Source organism: Octopus sinensis, linkage group LG22, assembly GCF_006345805.1.
Source record: "Octopus sinensis linkage group LG22, ASM634580v1, whole genome shotgun sequence".
In the NCBI taxonomy this organism is placed as follows: domain Eukaryota; kingdom Metazoa; phylum Mollusca; class Cephalopoda; order Octopoda; family Octopodidae; genus Octopus; species Octopus sinensis.
The window spans coordinates 18859913-18882412 of NC_043018.1; the positions used below are offsets into that span (position 1 = coordinate 18859913).

The following is a 22500-nucleotide window of genomic DNA, read 5'->3' on the forward strand; positions in this document are numbered from 1 at the left end:
CCTGCTAAATAATTGCTGTTAACCTTTTTGGCACCAACAGAACCAACACTGGCTCCAGCTCCATCATACAAATCATCTGTGGAGGCGCAATGGCCCAGTGGTTAGAGCAGCGGACTCGCGGTTTCGATTCCCAGACCGGGCGTTGTGAGTGTTTATTGAGCGAAAACACCTAAAGCTCCACGAGGCTCCGGCAGGGGATGGTGGTGATCCCTGCTGTACTCTTTCACCACAAATTTCTCTCACTCTTACTTCCTGTTTCTGTTGTACCTGTATTTCAAGGGGCTGGCCTTGTCACTCTCTGTGTCACGCTGAATATCCCCGAGAACTACGTTAAGGGTGCACGTGTCTGTGGAGTGCTCAGCCACTTACACGTTAATTTCACAAGCAGGCTGTTCCGTTGATTCGGATCAACCGGAACCCTCATTGTCATAACCGACGGAGTGCTTCCATCCCCTCCACAAATCATCTCATTTTAAAACTGTTCATATCTCAATTAAAACCATCCATTATTATTTCATGCAACAACTTTTTGCTACTATATTCCAAACACCATTTCAATAGCACACAAGTTAATAATCTTATTAAATTTCTGCAGATTTTGGGTTATTTTTCAGTTTTAATTAAAAATACATGAGTAGTTTCTATCATTAGAAATATGAACAAGATAAGGTTACATGTGATCAACACACTCTTAATATTCTGTTGTGTCTGGGGAGAGTCATTATCTTTTAGTGCCGTATTTAAAACACTCACAGGTAAAATTTCTCCTTATTTCTTTTTTATTTTTCTAAAATTTTCATTGCAACCTTTTCGACAGTTTAGAAAAATGAAAACGAAATAAGTGGAAATTTTACTGGTGAGTGTGTGAAATTTCGAGGCACTAAAAGAGAATGACTCTCCCCAGACACAACAGAATATGCTTCAACACACAAACTCACATAAAGAATCTTGCAAAGCAAATCCAAAAACGAAATACTCTTAATAGTTTGAGCTTAGGTTGTAAAAAGTAAACAGATTACCACAGTTAACAGTGGAAAGCCAGGTTAACACTGGAACATCACAGTTAACAGTTCAATACCACAATTAAAAATGAAATGCCACAGTTAACAGCGGAATATCACAATTTACAACTCAATACAACATTTAACCCTTTCGTTACCAACCCAGCTGAAACCGGCTCTGGCTCTGAGTATAAATGTCGTGTTTTCATAAGATTTCAATTAAAATCTTCCACCAAACCTTAGTCACAATTTATGTTCCTAACACTAGCTGAATGATAACTAAGTTATTTTACTATATTCTTTGTTATATTTAAAATAAATTGAAAGAAACACAGAGCATCTCAAAATAAATACGTTAACAAAAGGGTTAAAATATATAATAAGAAACAATTCTTAGCTCTTTTGATACCAACCTGGCTGAAACCACCGCTGGCTCTGTAGTACAAATGTCTTGTTTTCATAAGTTTTGAATTAAAATCTTCCACCAAACCTTAGTCACAATTTATGTTCCTAACACTAGCTGAATGATAACTAAGTTATTTTACTAAATTCTTTGTTATATTTAAAGTAATTGAAAGAAACACAGAACATCTCAACAGAAATATGGTAACAAAAAGGTTAACAAAGGACTGTCACAGTTAATAGTGGAATATTTTAGTTATTAGAATTATTAAAAACAAGGCAGCATAGCAGAAATAATGATTCCATTCTTGGAATGAGACCATATTCTCAAGACAATGCAACAGGTATGTTGTTTCATTCCCAGCTGAAGTCACTTCACTGACATCACTCAGTGATACTGGGCATGGCATAAACATCACATAATCACATTCCATTACAAATCTGGATCGTGTATCTTTGTAGAAAACTATGTGTAGTAAAGATGACTTGATCTACTTCGGTGTGGCATGATTCTGAGTTCAAATCCCACCCTACCCACTAACACTGGGTCACTTTCCTTTTCAGCTATTCGTGGTGGTGTTGCTTAGCCTCAGACCAGCTTTGACTGGGCAGTCAACTTACACACAACACACAATACAACATACACACACACACACACACAAACATACACACAAACACACACAGCGTTGGCATAATGATCATTTTCATTTTCTTTCTTCTACTGGCCTATTATGTAGTGTGTTTTCCTCGGAGAATTTATGGTGGTAACAGTGTCTTTTGACGTCTATTTTTCAGTGTGTGGTAAGGCCCAAGCCAAGCCCTTGTTATAATTATGTATATAATTATAAAATATTTATAAAATTCACCTATGAGGTTTCATTTCCACGCTGACCACTTGGCAAAAATCATTAATGATTTTACACTTTATTATTATTATCATTATATATATATATATATATATTATATATATATATATATATATATATATATATTATTAAAGCTTCCCCCTCATTATCGAGTATGGCTATTGCACGAAGCTTAACTGTTACTGGTGCTGTGATCGAATGTGACTTTTTAGCCCAGCTAAAGATCTACAATGTCTTGTACAGAATTGGCAACTAAAACCTTTACTGGTAATAGCCGGCTGTAGTTGTAACTGGGCTTTATGTACCTTTGCATGTCGTTTAAGTCCTCCTGCTGAATTACACTCTCTTCCACATGCCCGACAGATATGATTAGTATGGTGTGTTACACCACCACCAGTGGCCAGGTTGTCACACATACATACATACATATCTGTGTGAGTTAGAGGTTGGGAAACCAACTAAGGGATAGTACCTATCCAATATACTGCTGGTAGTGAACCCAATTATTCATACCCAAGTGCTAGCTATTGCGTGGCAATCCTGAAACTGAGTGGTTTACCCTTGATTTATATGGCAAATAAGAAAGTGGAGAGGATATGAAATCGACAGACATCAGTCGGTAAACATTCCAGAATATCTAATACATTGGAATAAGAGACATACTGGAATGGTTACCGGCCGATGTCTGTCGATTTTCATATCCTCTCCACTTTCTTATTTGCTATATATATATATATATATATATATATATATAAACGCACATACACATATAAATGTGTGTACTTGTGTGTGTGTGTGATATATAGCATAGATCAAAAGAATTGAACTAAATGTAAATATTTGAAAGCCATTTAACTGTGTATAATTTTTTATAAACACATTCAGACTGTATTTTTGATGTATAGCAAAAAAAAAAACAAAAAAAAAAGAAAAGAAAAGAAAAAAAGGCAGAGTGGAGACTCTCAAGGGACTCATTTCATGGTTCGTTGAGCATTCTTCAGGGTAGACATACCCCAGTCTTCTTTTCCCAGTGAAAGTACACAATTAACTGGCCACATTCATGGCAGATATAAATCAACCATTCGCAGGAGTGGAAAGATTAATTAAAATATTGGTGTTTTTGATGGTTTGATCTTAATTAATGTAAGATTCATGTATAATACAGCACACAAGAACTGAAACTTACACGTGCATGTGTGCATATATACACACATATACATATATATATAAATCTTTCCCAGCGCCACCTTGTCTCCAGCGCCGCCTTGACTGGCTTCCGTGCTGGTGGCACGTTAAAAGCACCAACCGACCGTGGCCGATGCCAAACTCCCCTGGCACCTGTACCGGTGGCACGTAAAAAGCACCCACTACACTCGCGGAGTGGTTGGTGTTAGGAAGGGCATCCAGCTGTAGAAACACTGCCAGATCAGACTGGAGCCTGGTGCAGCCCCTGGCTCCCAGACCCCGGTCGAACCGTCCAACCCGTGCTAGCGCGGAAAACGGACGTTAAACGATGATGATGATGATATATGGAGTGAAAGCATTTGAAGAGGCCAGGGTAACGCATGCAAAACTCAAAAGAGATTTAAGGAAGACTGTTATGACCAGGAAGGTGAATCACAATGACCTTTTTGTGTGCACAATTTGTGACAGACCATGCCTGTCTTTTGCTGGGCTCAAATCTCATTTGCGTACCCATGGAAAACGAACCTCCACCAGCTATTCTGCCTATATGCCTGTGCACACTTTTCAATGCAATGTATGCCAGGTCTGCAAATTTAACGGAGGCCTCAAAAGACATTTTAAGATCCACAAAGCACAGAACTTGGTCCAAATTGGATATGCAGTCTATGTGCGTGTCGTTTCAGAGCATTGTCTAGTTTAAAAAGCCACATCAGATGTCATGATGCTGCTAAGGTGTAGGTACAGGAGATGGTCAAACTCTACAGAAGGAGTAGACAATTACCATATATGATAGATCGTTAGCCACTACACACCTTTTTCTCTCTCCTTGTTTTTTCTGATTCCCTTTCTGTAGAAGAACGTCGACTCGAAACGTAAAAGACTTTTTCTATTCCTGAGAGTTATACTAATACATCTGTTTGTTTTGTACACCACCTGTCTTCATCTTTTGTTTTTTTTTTGTAAACTCTCCCTATATATATATATATATATATATTCATATAAACACACACACGTGTGTGTGTGTGTTACATAACATAGATATATAGCCACATAAATGTGCCCATGTAAAAGCACACTCTGTAAAGTGGTTGATGTTAGGAAGAGCATCCAGCTGTAGAAACCATGACATGACTGACTGGAGTCTGGTGCAGCTTGCCAGCTCTGGTCAACCCATCCAACCCTGGGCAGCATGGACAACAGATGTTAAAAGATGATGATGATGATGATAATAATGATGATAATGATGAGATATGAGGGTGTTTGGTAAGTAATTGCATTTTACCAGAAAGGATATCAAAACGAATGTAAACTACATTGATCTGAATAGTTTTAATCAAGAATGTAATCACCATCGTTTTCCATGACTGCAGCCCAACAGGAAAATAACTTTTCTATGCCACATTCAAAGAAACCCATTTCTTTACCTGAGAAAAAGTCTGAAAAACCGTTTTCAAATTCCTCTGTTTCTGAATGCTTTGTCTTTTGTAAAATGTTTCAGTAATCAGAACAGATGGCAATTCATAGGTGCTAAGTCAGGTGAGTTGTGGAGGATTTAGAGAACTTCCCATCCTAATAATCTTATTTTTTCTTGGGTTTGTTTTGAAGAGTGTGACCATGTCTTGTCATGCTGAAGAATAACACCTTTCCGTTTTACCAAAGCTGGCCACCTTCGGCATAATTACTCAATTACACAGTCAAGTTGTTGACAATAGACATCTGCATTGATGTTCCTTCCATGTTCCAGTAGCTCATAATGGATGATACCTTTCCTGTTCCACCAAACACAGAGCAAGGATTTTTGTGGGTGGAGTTCTGGTGTTGGCAGAATATATATATATATATATTTATGCAAAATACACATATATTTGTACAAATATACATATATTTATACAAATATACATGTACATATAAATATATATACAAACACACACACACACACACACACATATATATATATATATATATACAAACACACACACACATACATATATATATATATATATATATATATGCTCATTATATATGTGTATAAAAGGTTGAATGTGGATTCGTCCTTTCAAAAAGATTGGTGTAAATTGGTATAGATATGGAAAGTAGTATTAGTATATTAAGTGTATGATTAATTTATAGAATGAAGTTCTACAAATCCAGTCATATTTGTCAGAAATGGAGAAGAGAAGATGTTACAAAGTTGCAAGAAGTTTATTCATGCAAACAATCGTTTCATACATAGATATAAATTCATTTTAGAATTTTCAAACATCAAAGTACTCGTCAGTGCAGAAAAATAATAGGAACTTAAAATAAGAGCAGAGAAGTTGGATCTATGACTTTTATGTTTGTCTGTTCTTATCCATGTGTGATAGTGATGGAAGTCATATCAATTATCATAACTCCCATCACTATCACACATGAATAGGAACAGACAAACATGAAACTCATAGATCCAATTTCTCTGCTCTTATTTTAAGTTCCTATTATTTTTCTGCACTGACGAGTACTTTGATATTTGCAAATTCTAAAACGAATTTATAGATATAATTGCACAAAACGATTGTATGCATGAATAAATTTCCTACAACTTTTTAACATCTTATCTCCTCCATTTTTAACAAATATGATTGGATTTGCAGAACTTCATTGTATAGATTAATCATCCGCTTTATATATATATATGTGTACCATTGGCGATTTTTTTTCCTCTGTCTTCCCTTCTCTGGATCTTCCTTCTCCTATGTTTCCGACGAAGAGCTCCGCTCGAAACGTTAAACCCTCCTTCTTCCCTTCTTTCCTGAGCGTCCAATAATACTATATTTGTTCCACGTCCTCGCATTGTTGTGTTTTTTTTGTGCTTTCTTGTTTGGATTAACTATATATATATATATATATATATACATATATATATATATATATATATATATATATATATATATATATGCATAAGTATAAATTGAGGATATAATCACTAAAATGATTATATCAGTGGCTAGTGCATAAAAACCACCAAATCAGTAAAATGAATTTTTAAGTATATAATATCTACATTTGACATCTACTTTTAGGGTATTGGCCCTCCAGCGCCCTTAATTATAATTATATTTTTATGATTATATACTTATACTCTCTCTATCTCTATCTTTCTCTCTCTCTCTCTCTCTCTCTCTCTCTCCCACCTCTGACTGGGAGAACCATGTATCTTCTCTAGAGCAAGACACTTGTTTCTGTCCCTCAGTCATATTCTAATCTCTCATCATTGGACGCAAGTCCACCTCCTCCAAAGCCCTCTCCCACCTCCTCTTAAACGCTCTTTGTCTTACAAATTATTTGGGGACCCTACCAGTGCTGGTGCAATGTAAGAAGTGTCCAGTTCACACTGTCAGGTAGTTTCTGATTGGAAGGGCACCCAAATATAAGAATTGTGCCACTGCAGACCTTGCTGGCACTGGTGCCACGTGAACAGCACTCAGTCCACTCTGCAAGGAAGTCAGCTTTAGGAAGGGCATCCAGCTGGAAAAGCCATGCCAAAACAGACAGTGAAACATGGGGCAGTTCTTTGGTCCACCAACTCCTGTCAAACTGTCCAACCCATGCCAGCATGGAAAATGGACAGATGATGATGATGATGATGATGACAAGTATAAAACAAACAACTCTTGCCCTGCCCTGACTTATCTTTGAATTCTCTTGTCTAGCCAAGCCCTGCCCTACCTGACCCTACATTGCACTGCACTCATTAACCTCACACAAGGAGACAGTAATTCATATTTCATCAAACTACAAAAGTCATCATCATCATCATCATCATTGTTTAACGTCCGTTTTCCATGCTAGCATGGGTTGGACGGTTCAACTGGGGTCTGGGAAGCCAGAAGGCTGCACCAGGCCCAGTCTGATCTGGCAGTCTTTCTACAGCTGGATGCCCTTCCTAACGCCAACCATTCTGTGAGTGTAGTGGGTGCTTTTTATGTGCCACCTGCACAGGTGCCAGACGAGGCTGGCAAACGGCCACGATCGGATGGTGCCTTTTACGTACCACCGACACGGGGGCCAGACAAGGCTGGCAATGGCCACAATCGGATGGTGCTTTTTACATGCCACCGGCACAGGGGCCAGTCGGGGCGGCATTGGCAATGGCCACGTTTGGATGGTTCTCTTACGTGCCACCGGCACTGGTATCACAGCTACAATTTCAATTGATGTTGAACGATTTCAGTTTTGATTAGTATAAAATAAAATTATAAATTATAAAAGTATAAAATAAAATTAAATTTAAAAAACGAGCAGTTCTTACCAGCTCTGTGACGACTGCGTCTTGAAATAATGGTAAGCCAATATTTGAGGGGATCTTTCTGGAATCTTGCGGAGTCAAACATGACAGTGCCAGTTGGAGTCAAACTTTTGTTTATGTCAAACTCCATGAGACAAAGTTCATTCTGTATAAATCCTTGAATAATTGGTACAATCCAGTGCTTTGCCGCTTCATCCTGCAACAAATGAATTACGAAATAAAGCACCAAGTAACCAAGACAGTTGCTAGAAGTAACAACCAAATCTAACTAAAATTACAGCCTGCCATCATGAAATGGGAAGGGCAACTTAGATAATGCTGTCCTAAGATAGAATTACCAACAGAAGATGAGGATGGTTGTAGCCAGAATGCATTTTTAATAACACTTTACCCTTTTATTTCAGTTGTTTGACTGTGTCCATGCTGGAGCACCACCTTTAGTCGAGCAGATCGACCCCAGGACTTATTCTTTGGAAGCCTAGTACTTATTCTATTGGTCTCTTTTGCCAAACCGCTAAGTTACGGGGACATAAACACACCAGCATCGGTTGTCAAACATATACACACACTTACATATATACATATATACGACAGGATTCTTTCAGTTTCCATCTGCAAAATCCACTCACAAGGCTTTGGTCGGCCCAGGGCCATAGCAGAAGACACTCGCCCAAGGTGCAACGCAGTGAGACTGAACCCGGAACCATGTGGTTCGTAAGCAAGCTACTTACCACACAGCCACTCCGACGCCTGTGTAAAATTTTTTTTTTTTGTGTCATCTTTGGTCAGTGAGTGTTATTTCCTATTTGTTTGCTTCTGTCTAGAAATCAAAGGAAATATCAACTATTCCCTTTAAACTTTGCTTTTCTGACCTGGACATCAATGTTTTGAAACTGACCAATTTTCCATTACATTTCAGACAGATTCAGTACTGGATTGCTGAAGCAGAAATATCGTTATAGCAAATATTCTGCTCAATAACCACAGATTTCCTTGTCAGTTGCTTGACCAGTTGAGCATGTCCCTTATTGGCTGACAATATGTGCATCTCAGATCATGTGCAGGAGTAGTGGGGGAGCATCTTAGCCATGTGTTGAGAGGAATTCTTTTAGATTTTAATAAATGGAGAAGAGAATTCTAAAGTTGCAACGAAGGTCCATTCTTCTGATCCCATCACTGATTAGTTTCACCAGAGTATCATTACTGTGCCCCAAGTTAGACCATACTGAGCAGCAGGTTTATTATCAAAGACATTCCAACCATAACCATCCCATCTTTTTTACTTTCTTTTTTAAGGCACAGTATACCTCAGGTTACATTATCTAATGTGTAGCTCCATTTCCAAAGTCAGTTAAATATGATTTGTGGTAGATTTAGCTGCTATTTCTAGAAGATTGTGTGACCATATAAACCATGTCCCCTAATTGACTAATGCGTCAATTCAGGGACACGAAGCCTCCGTTTCCTTCACCAAACGAATATTTTTATTACAATAAAAAATATAACTATTATTGCAGTTAGTTCGCACCACAAGGTGCGAACTAAAAAAATTTCGATAGATGCAAATGAGGTGTAGGGGTGCTACTCCGTTGTTTTCCGTTAAATCACCACAGGAAAAGAAAATATCCGTAACTTTCGAAACTTCAAACAAAGTCAATCGGTTTACTCTGGTCCGCGCCTAAAATAATGAGCAGCCAGAGTGATACAAGGGAAGCAACTCTCAATTCAAGTTTCAAGAACATGAGAATTGTTTCCCTTGAGTGCCGTACATTTTTTTTTTTTTTCATATTTTTATACAAGATGATTTATTTTCAAATGTATGTATCATGAACGGTAAAACTTAACGATGAAACTTTCTTAAAATACACACACACACACCACACACACACAAGGTTTGTATTTGTTAACACTATCATGTCACTGAAGATTGGGTCTTCGGATTAAACTGGGTCTAATTTCCGTCCCAGCAGCGATAAAATTTTGTAATTTTCTTTCTTCTTGGATGTTTAGGCGTAGGAGTGGCTGTGTGGTAAGTAGCTTGCTTACGAACCACATGGTTCCGGGTTCAGTCCCACTGCGTGGCACCTTGGGCAAGTGTCTTCTGCTATAGCCTCGGGCTGACCAATGCCTTGTGAGTGGATTTGGTAGACGGAAACTGAAAGAAGCCCGTCGTATATATGTATATGTATATATATTTGTGTTTGTGTGTCTGTGTTTGTCCCCCTAGCACTGCTTGACAACCGATGCTGGTGTGTTTACGTCCCCGTAACTTAGCGGTTCGGCAAAAGAGACCGATAGAATAAGTCTGTTAGTCTGTCTGTATATCTATCTATATGTAATATATATAATATATAATATATATGTATATATATATATATATATAGATAGATATATATAGTGGTTTGGCAAAAGAGACCGCTAGAGTAAGTACTAGGCTTACAAAAGAATAAGTCTTGGGGTTGATTTGCTCGACTAAAGGCGGTGCTCCAGCATGGCCACAGTCAAATGACTGAAACAAGTAAAAGAGTAAAAGAGAGTAAAGAGTTTAGTTCCTGAGGTAGAAAGAATTTTGTCAGAACCATATCCGACACAAATCTGATCAAAACTACCTGATATCATCACATTATGATACCTGGGTTGAGTTTCATTTTAATATATATTCTCATCGGCATAGCAACAAGAGGGGTAAAAACAGGTTTGATCCCAACCACATGGTTCCGGGTTCGGTCCCACAGCGTGACACCTTGGGCAAGTGTCTTCTACAATAGCTCTGGGCCTACAAAATGCCTCCTGGGTGGATTTGATAGATCGAAACTGAAAGAAGCCCATCGTACATGTGTGTGGGTGTGTGTGTGTGTGATTTTGTGTTGTCTTAACATTGCATGATAGTCGTAAAGGAGTGTCACTGTCGTACAAGCAGTACCGTTCCTTTCCAATAATTCGCAACAAAATTAGATGTGGCCATGTGGGAATGTTACTTTGCATGGAAAAAGAGGAACGGATGGACATCCATTCATAGAAAATCTGCTTCAAATAATCTCCATACGACCCATGCAAGCATGGAAATGCAGACACTAGATGATGATGATGATGGTGGTGGTGGTGGCGGCAGCGACGATGTTGGTGGTGGTGGTGGAGACTGTATAACCGTAGCTCTGTATATAGAGTCTGCTTCTTATTGTTGACTGACCTACAGAAATAGCAGACAAATTCTCCAGAAAACCTCATCCAAATGTCTTTTCAAAACAAGATAACGAACTGGGGAAAGAGAAGGGATAGTCATGGCTGGGATACCTTTGATCATGTGACTGTTCAAAGGTAACATTGGATTAAACAACGATTACAAGCTGTATCTGATCTAGAAGATCTAAATTCAAAGGCACTCCAACTATGACCATCATGCAGAGTGTATCTTGGATAACACTATCCAGTGTGACCAGTTTCAATATGACAGAATCATTAGCATGCCAGACAAAACGCTTAGCGGTATTTTGTCTGCCACTGCGTTCTGAGTTCAAATTCCGCCGAGGTCAAATTTGCCTTTTATCCTTTCGGGGTCGATAAATTAAGTACCAGTCACATGCTGGGGTCGATATAATCAACTTAATCTGTTTATCTGTCCTTGTTTGTCCTCTCTGTGTTTAGCCCCTTGTTAGTAGTAAAGAAATAGGTATTTCGTCTGTCGCTATGTTCTGAGTTCAAATTCCTCTGAGGTCCACTTTACTTTTCATCCTTTCGGGGTTGATAAATTAAGTACCAGTGAAACACTGGGGTCGATGTCATCGACTAGTCCCTTCCCCACAAATTTCATGCCTTGTGCCTTTAGTAGAAAGGATGTAATATGAGGAAAAGTCAGTTGTTATTTCTAGCAGGTTGAGGGACTATGGAGAGTCCCCTTCATTCATTTGGTTGGTTACCCTGCATAACAAGATTTTTGTCCTTGGGTAGCAACAGTTATTTCCTGTTTGATTACTCCTAGAAAGTACGACAAAATGGCTTATATTTCTTCCAAACTTTGCTTTCCTCAAACTTTGTTTCCACTTGGACCCCTAGAAATAAACTGAGCTGTTCAACTTATGATCCCTATATTTATACCACTCTCTATGTTGCCAGAACATTCTAGAAATTCTTGAAACTTTTAGAAAGTTCTCAAAAGTTCTAGGAAATTCTGCTTCAGCAACCGAACACTGAATCTGTCTGAAATGTAATGGAAAAATAGGTCAGTTTCAAAACATTGATGTCCAAGGTCATGAAAGCAAAGTTTGGAGGGAACAGGGGTCACTTCCTTTCGTTTCTAAATAGAAGCAAACAGGAAATAACATTTACTGGACCAAAGACAAAAAAAAAAATTAAAATTTTGTTGCACAGTTTTATATAAATGTGTAAATAAGGGCCATTGGAACCACACCAAAACAGATAATGGAACCTGGTGTGTTCCTGGCTCTGCCAGCACCTTGCATACCGTCCAACCCATGCCAGCATGGAAAACGGATGTCAAAGGAGAGGGAGGAGGAGGATGTGTGTGTGTGTGTAGAAAACATGTTAAATGATGATGATGATATATATATATATATATATATATATATAGAAGTGGCTGTGTGGTAAGTAACTTGCTAACCAACCACATGGTTCCGGGTTCAGTCCCACTGTGTGGCAACTTGGGCAAGTGTCTTCTGCTATAGCCCCGGGCCGACCAATGCCTTGTGAGTGGATTTGGTAGACGGAAACTGAAAGAAGCCTGTCGTATATATGTATATATATATATATATGTGTGTGTGTGTGTGTGTGTGTGTGTTTGTATGTCTGTGTTTGTCCCCCTAGCATTGCTTGACAACCGATGCTGGTGTGTTTACGTCCCCATCACTTAGCAGTTCGGCAAAAGAGACCGATAGAATAAGTACTGGGCTTACAAAGAATAAGTCCCGGGGTCGATTTGCTCGACTAAAGGCGGTGCTCCAGCATGGCCACAGTCAAATGACTGAAACAAGTAAAAGAGTAAAAGAGTATATATATATATATATATATACACACACACACACAAACACATGACAGGCTTCCACATAGATTCTGTCTACCAAATTCACTGAGAAGGCTTTAGTCAGCCCAGGTCTACAGTAGAAAACACTTCTCCAAGGCGCCATACTGTAGGATTCACCCAAAAATCACAGAGTTTCAAAACATCTGAAGAGAGAGAAAGAAATATAAAGAAGCCAAAACATAAGAATCAGGAGAGAATTGGACTTACATTAGATTCCAGCAATTCTTTGAGTAAATACTGATTCCAAAAGAAACGTTCATCTGCCTGTTTCCACAGAGGTTCGTCTGCTGGTTTATCATTGGTGTATTGTCTTTGAATGCTGTTAGTTAGATCGAATGTGAGGCTGTAGTAGAAGGAATTGGACTCGTTGAATAACTTCAGCAATTCCTATTAAAAAAAGAAGAAAAAAAAAACATAAAAGATACCAAAAATAGCAGAAGATTTCCGTTGTTGCTTTTTAAATTTTATTCACACACACACACACACACACAAACACACACACACACACACACACACACACACACACACACATACATGTTTCATCATTATCCTCATCACTTTAATCTCCAGTTTTCTATACTCTTTACTCTTTTCCTTGTTTCAGTCATTTTGACTGCGGCCATGCTGGAGCACCGCCTTTAGTCGAGCAAATCGACCCCAGGACTTATTCTTTGTAAGCCTAGTACTTATTCTATTGGATGAAACGCTTAAGCAGATTCTTATATGGTTGGATGCCTTTCCTTTTACCAACCTTTGCCTTATTTCAACACAAAGAAATGTTTTCCTCAGTCTTTCAGACCCAAACTCTATGACAGCTCGACAATATTTACATGGAAGATTGGAAGCAAATCACACTGCTTCTATGAGGAGGAAGTTTGTTCACAACTATTGCATGGCATGAAGATAAAAAGTCACACACACACACACATTAACAACACCTTATTTAATCCGTGTATTGGTTTTGGGCTTATATTCTGCTATTAGTCAAGCTTCTGTAGTTAGAATTCTCCATTTTTATACAAATCTAAGTAATTCCAGCTTTTATCGAGTATTTCCTCCACAATGCCCTAAACATGGTTTTACAATTGTCTGGTAGGCACAGTAATAATGATGAGTTCAGTTCTTGCCTTTCATGAAGTGACCTGTGATAATCCAGCATCTTCAACATCATCATCATTTAACGTCCATTTTCCATGCTAGCATGGGTTGGACGGTTCGACTGGGGTCTGGTAAGACATGGAGGCTGCACCAGGCTCCAGCCTGATCTGGCAGTGTTTCTACAGCTGGATGCCCTTCCTAACGCCAACCACTCCGTGAGTGTAGTGGGTGTTTTTTACGTGCCACCGGCACAGGGGCCAGGGGAGTCTGGCAAACGGCCACGATCGGTTGGTGCTTTTACGTGTCACCGGCACAGATGCCAGTCAGGTGGCGCTGGCATCTGCCGTGTTCTGACAGTGCTTTTTACATGTCACCGGCGCAGGTGTCTTAAATACAATTTCCATTTGATTTTTATTTTGATGTTGGTATTGACATACTTGACTCAATAGATCTCCTCGAAATCTATAGAAATACTTCTTACTTATCTGTTGAACTCTTTGGAAACCAGAATTAAATGCAGGCATTACAGAACTTTGTGACTATCCAGAAAGGATTAGTTGACACAGCTTTGGTTGATGGAAACACTTTAGAGACGTAAAGAATGCAGCTTACCTCGTATATTCGTCTTTCGAATTTTTCTTTATCTTTTACTTCTTTCTGTAAAGAACAAGCAAACACAACATGAAGGAACTAACGGTAAATGAATATGAAATGATAGGAGACGATGAATGGCAAACATGAAGCAAAAGAGATTACCAGAAATGTGAAATAATGGAACAACAAAAGATTGTAAAATACGAGGGTGAGTCAGAAAGTAAAGCCATTTTGTTTAGGACAGGTATAATTACCAACACAGGAATATGTATCATACATCAAAATGAAGCTGGTCCTCTGTGGATCACATCCCTATTTCTCAACATAGTCACTGTTTCTCTCAATAGCAATGTTCCACCTTTGAATGAGAGCATGTATCCCTGCCCAGTAAAATTCTGTTGACTGTTCTTTGAGCCACTTCTTCACTACGGTTTTCACTTCCTCATCACTGGAATAATGTTTGCCTCTCAAACCCTCTTTCATGGGGCCGAAGAGATGATGGTCTGAAGGTGTTAAATTATTCTAGTGATGAGGAAGTGAAAACTGTAGTGAAGAAGTCGTTCAAAGAACAGTCAACAGAATTTTACGAGGCAGGGATACATGCTCTCATTCGAAGGTGGAACATTGCTATTGAGAGAAACGATGACTATGTTGAGAAGTAGGGATGTGATCCACAGAGGACCAGCTTCATTTTGATGTATGACACATGTCCCTGTGTTGGTAATTATACCTGTCCTAAACAAAATGGCATTACTTTCTGACTCACCCTTGTAAAAGAAAGAGAAAGATGGAAATGTGGTGAAATGTAAAAACTGATGACAAAAACAGATCAAAATCAGATGACAACAATAAAATGTGAAATCAAAGAATGAAGAATAGAATATGAGATAAAATTGGTGACAGCAAAAAGAGATGTGAAATGAAAAAAGATAACAAAAAGATTGTATATATTACATATATGTGTGTGAATGCAACTGAGTCTGCATATTTCTATGGAAATGTGTGCGTGAATGTAACTGAATCTGTAAAATTCTGTGCAAGATAATGTGTGAGTAGATATCTGTGAAAGGGAATGCAAGCATTCGTGTGTCTGTGAAAGGGAAGAAGTGAATACATATGTGAAAGTAGTGCATGTATACATGTGTGTGTATGTGTGTGTGTGAAAGGGAGAATATGTATAAGTGAAAAAGAGTGAATGTGTTTGCGTGAAAGGGAGTGCTTGTGTAAGTGAGAAATGAAGTGTGTACGTACATGTAGGTGTGTATAAACGTGAGTGCATGTGTTATGCAAGTCGTAGAAAATGAAGATATAAACATCACCTGAGTAAAGTTTGGAACATTTATATTTAGAATTTCTTCTTCAAACATGAAAATGCACACAAACACAAACGCACAGTAGCATATAGATTTATACACACTTTCATATATACACACACACAAACACCAGCATACACTGCAATAATTTAAACATACTCTCTTTCTAACTTTTACACTGATACACATAAGCATATTTTAACAAAAGTAAGATAAAATTTAAAACCTTCAATCAATGAGACACTTGAAAACAAAAGCACAAAAGCAAACCCAAAAAAAATTGAAAAAATATGAAATTGGAAAATTTCCCCGGTTTTTCTTCTGCATGAAGAACATATAGTTAAGTGCAGGCTAACATAATGTAATGAGTCAAAAAGAATACTTAATCCATTGAAATTCCCTCGTAGCGAGATGGAAAATCATTGGTGTTAATAAAAATTCTTGCTTATGAAGGAAAGGGAGAGAATTTCTAAATTTAAATTGATTAAAGATTAAATGAAGACACAGTTCAAAGAAAAACTATTCAGGATTATTTAATCTGTTGTTGCTGTTAATGTGTATGTAATATATATATATATATATATATATATATATACACACACACACACAAATGCATATATAAATTAGTGTGTATATGTGAATGAGTGAGTGTGTGTGTGTATGTATGTGTGTATATATGTACTTATTTTTATATATATATATATATATATATATATATAGCTTATTTCTCAAAGAAATATATTTGAAAACAATTTTTTTTTAATAAAAAAAATTGGAAAAGAAAAAAAGACAATATTTCAATTCCAGGTAGAATTTGATAAAGATTGAATCAGCGAGAAAATAAAATCAAAAAAATAAGAATTAAAGACAAGAAAATATAATGACAGGAAAATAATGAAATATTTCAAAGAGTATTAGAGGAGAATAATAGTAGCTCTCAAATATATTTCATGCTACTGTTCTCGCAAATTTTTGTCAAAAAAATATGGATAAAAAGAAAAAATTAATGATTAAGGCATTGAAAGAGCTTCATGTAGAAAAGGTGTCAATGATTTTCATTCATGCCTGTGTTATGGTTCCTGAAGTAATTCGTTCCAGAAGATGAAAGTCAAAAAAATGTAATAAATTATGTAATGATTTTTAAATAGTATTACGGAAGAAAGGTTTCAGTGACATTTCTCACGTATTTATGGCACTGTGTGTTTTTGTCTTTTTGTTGTTGTTTTTTTAAAAGATTGAAATATAAAAATAATATAAAATTAAAGATTTACGAAAATCTTAATAGTATTTCATACATATGCCATTTCTCTTGTGGTAACTAGTTTCGAAAGATGGAAGCTTGAAAAACAAAAACAAAAACAAAAAACTCATAAAATATGTATTTCAAACAACACTCAAGAAAAACAGAATCAGAGGCATGTATTCCTATCCAAGCTACAGGCATTGTGTTAATCCATTTATGAAGTTAGAGGGAAATAGAATTTAAAATTTAATAAAACTAGAATGGAACTGTCAAAATTTATTAGGATCAGCAGAGAAATACATGCTTCGCTGTGAAGATTATTATTTTTCTGTTTGTTTGCTTTTTTAATACACTGAATATTTGATAAGTAACATGCAATACTTGAAAAGATCAGCTTGTATTCTTGTATTCTTCAATTTTACCAAAGATGGAGAGAAAGGGAGAGACAGAGATAAAGAAGGACAGACAGACAGACAGAGCTGTGACAAAGAACAATGTTTTTGAAGAGTCTTCACTTGAAAGCTTGTTAGCTATAATTCAATATTCTCCAATTTCTATCTTCCAAAAGATTGTTAAGGAACTTCAGAAATAGTTTATAAGAAAAGGGAGCTGAGTTCTTCACATCTTTCAGGAACCACCATCAGAATAAAGAGTTGTATTTTCTTCCATCAAAATTGTTGTTTACCTCCATTTTAAAGCCCCATTCAATTGTAGATATTCCGGCTGTAATCATCCTAACTTTTTTTAATTTTTGAGGCATAATGTATCAAGGACTACATCATCCAGTGAGTTCTTCATTTAAGAGAGAACAACCTGATCTAATGGAGATTTAGCTCTGATTTTTAACAGGCTGGGTGGCCACTTTGAGACTTTGTTAGTCATTGGTGGTAATAGATATATTAAGTTTAATCCTTGTTAAAGCCCTTAATTAATTGTTCAAAACTATAACTCATTAGCAAAAGTGATTTTTCAATTCAATTCAATTCAATTTTTATTGGCTCAAAAAGCAAAAGCAAGGCCATGTAGGGGGACAGGGAGTTATGTGCAGGGAGGGTGGTCATACAAAGAGTTCAGGCCATTTCTGGTCAAGAGAGACTTTGAACCGAGCGATCGTCGGCATCTTCATCTGATTTAGACACCTTTCAGTCATTTAATTAACGAAATGACCTCTTGGATTGTTTATTTAACAAATCCATTTTGTGAATTGCTTATTTAATGAAACATCATCATCATCATCATCATCGTTTAACGTTCGTTCTCCATGCTAGCATGGGTTGGACGGTTCGACCGGGGATCTGGGAAGCCAGAAGGCTGCACCAGGCTCCAGTCTTATCTGGCAATGTTTCTACAGCTGGATGCCCTTCCTAACGCCAACCACTCCGTGAGTGTAGTGGGTGCTTTTTATGTGCCACCTGCACAGGTGCCAGGCGAGGCTGGCAATGGCTACGGTCGGATTGGTGTATTTTATGTGCCACCGGCACGGAAGCCAGTCGAGGCGGCACTGGCATCGGCCACGAGTCGGATAGTACTTTTTACGTACCACCAGACCAGGGATCCTGGCTGGTTCAATTCGATTTCGATAAAGTTGAATGGGAACCAGTTCAACTAAGAATCGGTTCAAAACCATAGATTCTCTCTTCTACCAAAAGCTTTTTTATATTCTATAGAGATCAGTACTTTTAACCAAAATTGGGTAACATTCATTCTTTCCCAAGGGTGTAAGAAGTCAGTAAAACAGAAGAGGATTTGCTTCTCAACTCTTTCTGTTATATTTATTTATTTATTTATTTATTCTTTTGATTTCCAAGAAACAGAAATAAACATTTGATGATTCGATGCCATTTGTATCAATCCTCACCATTTAAGATCCATCCCTCTCACCTCACCTTCAACTGTTCTTTAAAGAGATAGTCTTTGACTGTGCAGGTTTTTGGTATACAGGGGCTGATTCCTATGAAGAATTCAATCAACAACAAGCACCATTGTAGAACAGATGCCTTCTGCCAATATCCAAAAACAATCTATCTTATCACCAAGAAGAATGAAAGACAAAACTGACTTGGGGAGAATTGGAACTCATATTTTTTTTCCAACAGACTAACAATTTTGCCAAACAACTGCTACTACAGAAGAAGAAGAAGATGATGATGATGATGATGATGATGATGATGATGATGATGATGATGCTAGTGATGATGATGACTGAGAACTATCAAGAACTAGCCCAAGCGTTGAAGAAACTGGAAGACTGATGTGGCAATTATTCCAGTGATAATTGGTGGACTTAGCACAGCATCCAAACTGCTGCCAAAGAGACTGAAGAACACAGGGAAATGAGGCTCGTATTGTTGATCTGCAGAAAAGTGCCAGCCTGTATCCTGCAAGAATCACAAGAAGGATTCTTGAAAACTGAGGAGACTTTCTCACCAATCTCCAAGACAACATCCCAGAGTAACTTCAGTAGAGTATAATAATTCTATAATAATAATAATCATTTCTGCTAATCTTGTCATAAGGCCAATAATTTTGAGAGGAGGGGCACATCAGTTACTAGATTGGCACTAGTACTTGACTGGTACTTTATTTTATCAACTCTGAAAAATGAATAGCAAAGATGGCCTTCAAAGGGTCAATGCAATAGGAATAATGATAATAATAAAGGTGGTGCTCCAGCATGGCCACAGTCAAATGACTGAAACAAGTAAAAAAAGTAAAAGAATGGCAGATGGAAGATTTTAAAGAATCTCTTGAAGTAAGAGAAACATCTTAGAGGAAACTGACACAACAGAAAAATGGTACAGAGCACCTCGGAGTATAAGAGTACTTTGTGTGATACTCAAAGTATCATCAACCTCTTCTACTTTCCTTCTTATTTAATACACATAAATAATTGCATGATTAATTAAGAACCAAATCGAATTTAATTCGGAAGTAACATCAAGTGGGGTGGCCACTGAAGGAAGATATTTCTCAAAAATAGCAAACAAACACAAAGAAAACTTAGAAATAAAAAAAAGAAAAACAAACACAAATTCCTTGAGCATTTTTTTCTGCTTAATTTTTAATTATTTTCTTTTATTATATTTCCCACCCACCACCACTTCCCACTTTGGTAAAATTGCAGGAATTAATTAATTTGTATTAAAATTTTTGGAGCGAAAGATAAATTTTTCTTTCATTTTTGGAGCGAAAGATAAATTTTCTTTCATTTTGGAGCGAAAGATAAATTTTTCTTTCATTTTTGGAGCGAAAGATAAATTTTTCTTTCATTTTTGGAGCGAAAGATAAATTTTTCTTTCATTTTGGAGCGAAAGATAAATTTTTCTTTCATTTTTGGAGCGAAAGATAATTTTTCTTTCATTTTTGGAGCGAAAGATAAATTTTTCTTTCATTTTTGGAGCGAAAGAAAATTTTTCTTTCATTTTTGGAGCGAAAGATAAATTTTTCTTTCATTTTTGGAGCGAAGATAAATTTTTCTTTCATTTTTGGAGCGAAAGATAAATTTTTCTTTCATTTTTGGAGCGAAAGATAAATTTTTCTTTCATTTTTGGAGCGAAAGATAAATTTTTCTTTCATTTTTGGAGCGAAAGATAAATTTTTCTTTCATTTTTGGAGCGAAAGATATTTTTCTTTCATTTTTGGAGCGAAAGATAATTTTTCTTTCATTTTTGGAGCGAAAGATAAATTTTTCTTTCATTTTTGGAGCGAAAGATAAATTTTTCTTTCATTTTTGGAGCGAAAGATAAATTTTTCTTTCATTTTTGGAGCGAAAGATAAATTTTTCTTTCATTTTTGGAGCGAAAGATAAATTTTTCTTTCATTTTTGGAGCGAAAGATAAATTTTTCTTTCATTTTTGGAGCGAAAGATAAATTTTTCTTTCATTTTTGAGCGAAAGATAAATTTTTCTTTCATTTTTGGAGCGAAAGATAAATTTTTCTTTCATTTCTGGAACGAAAGATAAATTTTTCTTTCATTTCTGGAGCGAAAGATAAATTTTTCTTCATTTTTGGAGCGAAAGATAAATTTTTCTTTCATTTTTGGAGCGAAAGATAAATTTTTCTTTCATTTTTGGAGCGAAAGATAAATTTTTCTTTCATTTTTGGAGCGAAAGATAAATTTTCTTTCATTTTTGGAGCGAAAGATAAATTTTTCTTCATTTTTGGAGCGAAAGATAAATTTTTCTTTCATTTTTGGAGCGAAAGATAAATTTTTCTTTCATTTTTGGAGCGAAAGATAAATTTTTCTTTCATTTTTGGAGCGAAAGATAAATTTTTCTTTCATTTTTGGAGCGAAAGATAATTTTTCTTTCATTTTTGGAGCGAAAGATAAATTTTTCTTTCATTTTGGAGCGAAAGATAAATTTTTCTTTCATTTTTGGAGCGAAAGATAAATTTTTCTTTCATTTTTGGAGCGAAAGATAAATTTTTCTTTCATTTTTGGAGCGAAAGATAAATTTTTTTTCATTTTTGGAGCGAAAGATAAATTTTTCTTTCATTTTTGGAGCGAAAGATAAATTTTTCTTTCATTTTGGAGCGAAAGATAAATTTTTCTTTCATTTTTGGAGCGAAAGATAAATTTTTCTTTCATTTTGGAGCGAAAGATAAATTTTTCTTTCATTTTTGGAGCGAAAGATAAATTTTCTTTCATTTTGGAGCGAAAGATAAATTTTTCTTTCATTTTTGGAGCGAAAGATAAATTTTTCTTTCATTTTGGAGCGAAAGATAAATTTTTCTTTCATTTTTGGAGCGAAGATAAATTTTTCTTTCATTTTTGGAGCGAAAGATAAATTTTTCTTTCATTTTTGGAGCGAAAGATAAATTTTTCTTTCATTTTTGGAGCGAAAGATAAATTTTTCTTTCATTTTTGGAGCGAAAGATAAATTTTTCTTTCATTTTTGGAGCGAAAGATAAATTTTTCTTTCATTTTGGAGCGAAAGATAAATTTTTCTTTCATTTTTGGAGCGAAAGATAAATTTTTCTTTCATTTTTGGAGCGAAAGATAAATTTTTCTTTCATTTTTGGAGCGAAAGATAAATTTTTCTTTCATTTTTGGAGCGAAAGATAAATTTTTCTTTCATTTTTGGAGCGAAAGATAAATTTTTCTTTCATTTTTGGAGCGAAAGATAAATTTTTCTTTCATTTTGGAGCGAAAGATAAATTTTTCTTTCATTTTTGGAGCGAAAGATAAATTTTTCTTTCATTTTTGGAGCGAAAGATAAATTTTTCTTTCATTTTTGGAGCGAAAGATAAAGTTTTCTTTCATTTTTTTTCTTTTTTTAACTGAAATAAAATGTAAACAGACAGGAAAGTTCCAAATCTTCAAACACACACACCACACACACACACACACATACTTATATAAACACACACACATGCATTCTTTTATATATATATATATATATATATATATATATATGTATGTATACGTGTGTGTGAGTGTATATATATCATCATTTTATATATATATATATA

At 36.2% G+C, this 22500-nt stretch overlaps 1 protein-coding gene across 1 annotated transcript in view; it reads right to left on the minus strand.

Moving 5' to 3' along the window:
- LOC115223118 (phosphatidylinositide phosphatase SAC2-like) overlaps positions 1-22500 on the minus strand; it is a 612947-nt gene that overhangs the window by 510274 nt on the left and 80173 nt on the right. Inside the window, 3 exon segments of the mRNA XM_036512108.1 lie at positions 7746-7938; positions 12988-13167; positions 14491-14535. Of these exon segments, the coding sequence (XP_036368001.1) occupies positions 7746-7938; positions 12988-13167; positions 14491-14535 (418 nt within the window).